Below are 3,116 nucleotides of genomic sequence, written 5' to 3'. Positions count from 1 at the left end.
TTTTTTTTTTTTTTAAGTTTATGAGAAGTCCAAGGCATGCCTGGATTAGAAGATTCCTAGTTATCTTCAGAAACGCCCATTTCTCCATTTCTTAGTCCACTTCCCTTTAGGCTGGCTTTATTTATTTATTTGTGGTAGTTTCTTTTTTCTTTCTAATAATTTATTGTGTTGTTGTTGCTGAAAATAACCTACACAGCGGAACATAACCAACTGGACCATTTCCGCCCGTGCCATTGGGTGACAGGACGACATCCCTCCATGTGCAGCCCTCACCCTCCTTCCGAGCTGTTCCTGCCCCGTTGACGCAGACGCCCTGCCCCTGAGCTTCGCAGCTAACCTTTCAGGTTGCTGCCAACTTGATCCCATGTAGATGGGTCTGGAAGGAGCCTAATGCTTTCCTAGTTAAGCTGAGCCACTATTTGGTTTGAAGACAACTTCAGGGGATGTTTTTGGTTTAAAGCTTAAAGATTGTCTCAGGGCAATGGTTCGTCCAGCCTGGTTTTCATCATTTTTAAAGAAACCTTCATACATTCTTAACATCCCTATTGAACAAAGCTGGCCCTCTCCATGACAGAGGCCATTGTTGTGGCCACTGCTGGTGTGCGCCTGTCCATCCCGCCCTCCACCCTCCAGACTGGTGGTGGAGCCGACACTGGATGGTCCCAGATTCCTAAACACTCCTGTCCGCGTGGGAGTGGTACCGTCCACCCACTGAGCGGGCCTCCGGGCAGCAACCCTTGCCCCCGTCTCCTGATCCCCTCGGAGCCAGAGCACGGCACGCAGTTCTTTGCAGGTAAAGCGGGGAAGCTTCAGTGTGGCAGCTTGGTTTGGTGCAGGTTCCAGCTGTAACGTGTGTTCTGAGACGTTGGATCTGGCCGGCAAATGAGTTCTACAAAAGGCGTGTATCTGCTTAACACTATTAGGAAAACGCCGTGGTCAGGTAGCATCAGGAAAGAGGAAACGGCTTCAACTTCTGAACATTGTGTCTGTGATTCCTGTAACAAGGAACAAACCAAAACATGGTCTCTATGGTCAGCATGTAAGTGTCAGCTGGAAGTAACTTAGGAAAAGTCTGGCCTTTCCTGGCAAAGTCATTTCACTGCTTAGTGCAGTCGGTGACATCAACGTCTGGCCAGCATGGTTGCTCACGGAACTCACCCTCTGAAGTTCAGAATTACTTTACCCACCCATCCGTGTTCTTGGATCCTCTCTTTCTTTCTTTGCGTAAGTCTTTGTTGAAAAACGACACTGCTGCTTATAAAGGGGCATGGTGGGGCGGGGGCTTCCAGGGGAAACCAAGCAAACTCCTCTTCCGTGTTCATTCTTTTGAGGAATCTGGGCCAGCTACAAACTGCATGTCCCTGATGTGGCCTGTTTCTGGTTGTCACAGGGCCCCGTGAAGCATGTGTACAGAGTCCTGCAGTGCCAAGAGGAGGAGCTCACACAGATGGTCTCCACTATGTCCGATGGTTGGAAATTTGAACAGGTACATCCCTTAAACAGTAGCAACCTCAACATCTCGGCCTAAACAGTCGCCTTGAGTAACTAGCAAATGTTGTTGTGAGACCAGCGGAGCCAGGTGAAGAGAGCCTCTCGGTGTGAGTCATTTGCTCCGTGGTACTCGAGATGATCATGAGTTGGGAGGACTGGGGACAGTATCATGTCCCCCAGCTCCATATCCCAAGGTGTTAACCTGATTGTGGCCACAGGGCACTGGAGCCTCAGAGCGACCCCTTCGCAAGCACACTGCCTGTTCCACTGACTCACTGGGCAAGTCCTGGAACGCAGCTTCTCCAGCCCTTCCTGCCCCTCTCCCAGGGCCAGAACCACTTGGTTCTGCTACCAAAAAAGCCTGAGGAGCAGCTGTGGCAAAAAGAATCCTCAGGAGGCAGCAGGACGAGTCCCCTTGATTCTAGTGAGCTGTGTCCTTCTGGCCTGTGAGGGAAGCAGGAAAGCAACGGAGAACTGACCTGAGGGGATGTTACTGCTTCCTTCCAGTAGGTGGCACAATTGTGCAGCTCAGCTGTCCCTTTCAAACTGGGCGGCTGTGCCTGGACAAAGCGAACGTGTTACAGCTTTATATGGATCACGCCTGGTTTTAGAGGACAGTTTAAGAGGCACTGGAATTGTCACCATAAACTTGGCTTCTGAAGGAAGTCACAGTTTGTGATGACAGTATCCGATAGGTTAACTCGGAGTCTGCTAGTCAGCTGCCTTCAAAGCCAGTAGTGGGTTATTCCCTCCACTTAACCTCTCCGCTGTGTGGCTCCCTGTTACATACGCTGCTCTCTCCCTGTTGCTCACGTGGGGCTTGCAAATTGCTGCCAACAGTTGATCGGTCTCTACTGCAGAGGCATATCCCCAATAAAAACTCCTAACAAAGGATATTACAGACAATTATACTTTGTGAAACTAATGACCGACTGACCTTCTTATTTTTCTCATCTTAATAACGTCCAGTGGAGGATAAAGTAGGCTACCATTGACTCCATCACATGAGGAGGAAGTTAAGGCACAGAGGGGCTGAGGTGCCCGGCTAGCCACAGCGTCTCCTGACGCAAGGCTAGCTCTGCTTGCCAGAATGGCCGCCCCCCTGGGTCAGCTGCCCCCTCTGCGGCTATTGCCCATTCAGAATTAAATGCGGAATTCACTTCTCCACCGAGAGTCACAGGTGCTGCAGACCGTGGTTTGTGGGGACTGTTGAGTGACTGGCTCGGGGATTCCCAGATCCTTCCGGGGGTCTGTCTCCATCCCAGACTTCTGCTTCAGACGAGCCAGCTCTGTGGAGGTTTTGTGGCTGAAGCGAGCGTCCGTTGTCATTTATAGAAATGCTGCTCTGCCCCACTGCTTGATGGAGGGAGTGTAATGTCACCAGAGCGGCCTCACCCTTGGGCTCAGCCTTGCCTTGCATGCTTATTTCCAGTTCAGCGTTCGTTCCTGAATTCAGCTCCGTAGGCCTGAGTTATGGAAAACTTTATTAAGATGAGACATATAATCTGAGCGGTCATCCGTGAGTTTCACAAAGTACACTTTTTATAGCATTCTTTGCTTGAGACTATACCTCAGGCAGGAGCTCTGGTGGCGTAGTGCCTAAGGCATTTGACTGCTAACCAGAA

General features: G+C 50.4%; 1 protein-coding gene across 1 annotated transcript in view; it reads left to right on the top strand.

The window, feature by feature from the left end:
• KCTD2 (potassium channel tetramerization domain containing 2) overlaps positions 1 to 3,116 on the top strand; it is a 12,606-nt gene that overhangs the window by 8,232 nt on the left and 1,258 nt on the right. Inside the window, exon 4 of the mRNA XM_007959871.1 lies at positions 1,391 to 1,486. Coding sequence (XP_007958062.1) covers positions 1,391 to 1,486 — 96 coding nt within the window. The remainder of the gene's footprint in view (positions 1 to 1,390; positions 1,487 to 3,116) is intronic.

Source organism: Orycteropus afer, unplaced genomic scaffold, assembly GCF_000298275.1.
Source record: "Orycteropus afer afer isolate SDZICR_OR568_19922 unplaced genomic scaffold, OryAfe1.0 scaffold00018, whole genome shotgun sequence".
NCBI lineage: Eukaryota > Metazoa > Chordata > Mammalia > Tubulidentata > Orycteropodidae > Orycteropus > Orycteropus afer.
This window is presented reverse-complemented; position numbering and strand designations above follow the sequence as displayed.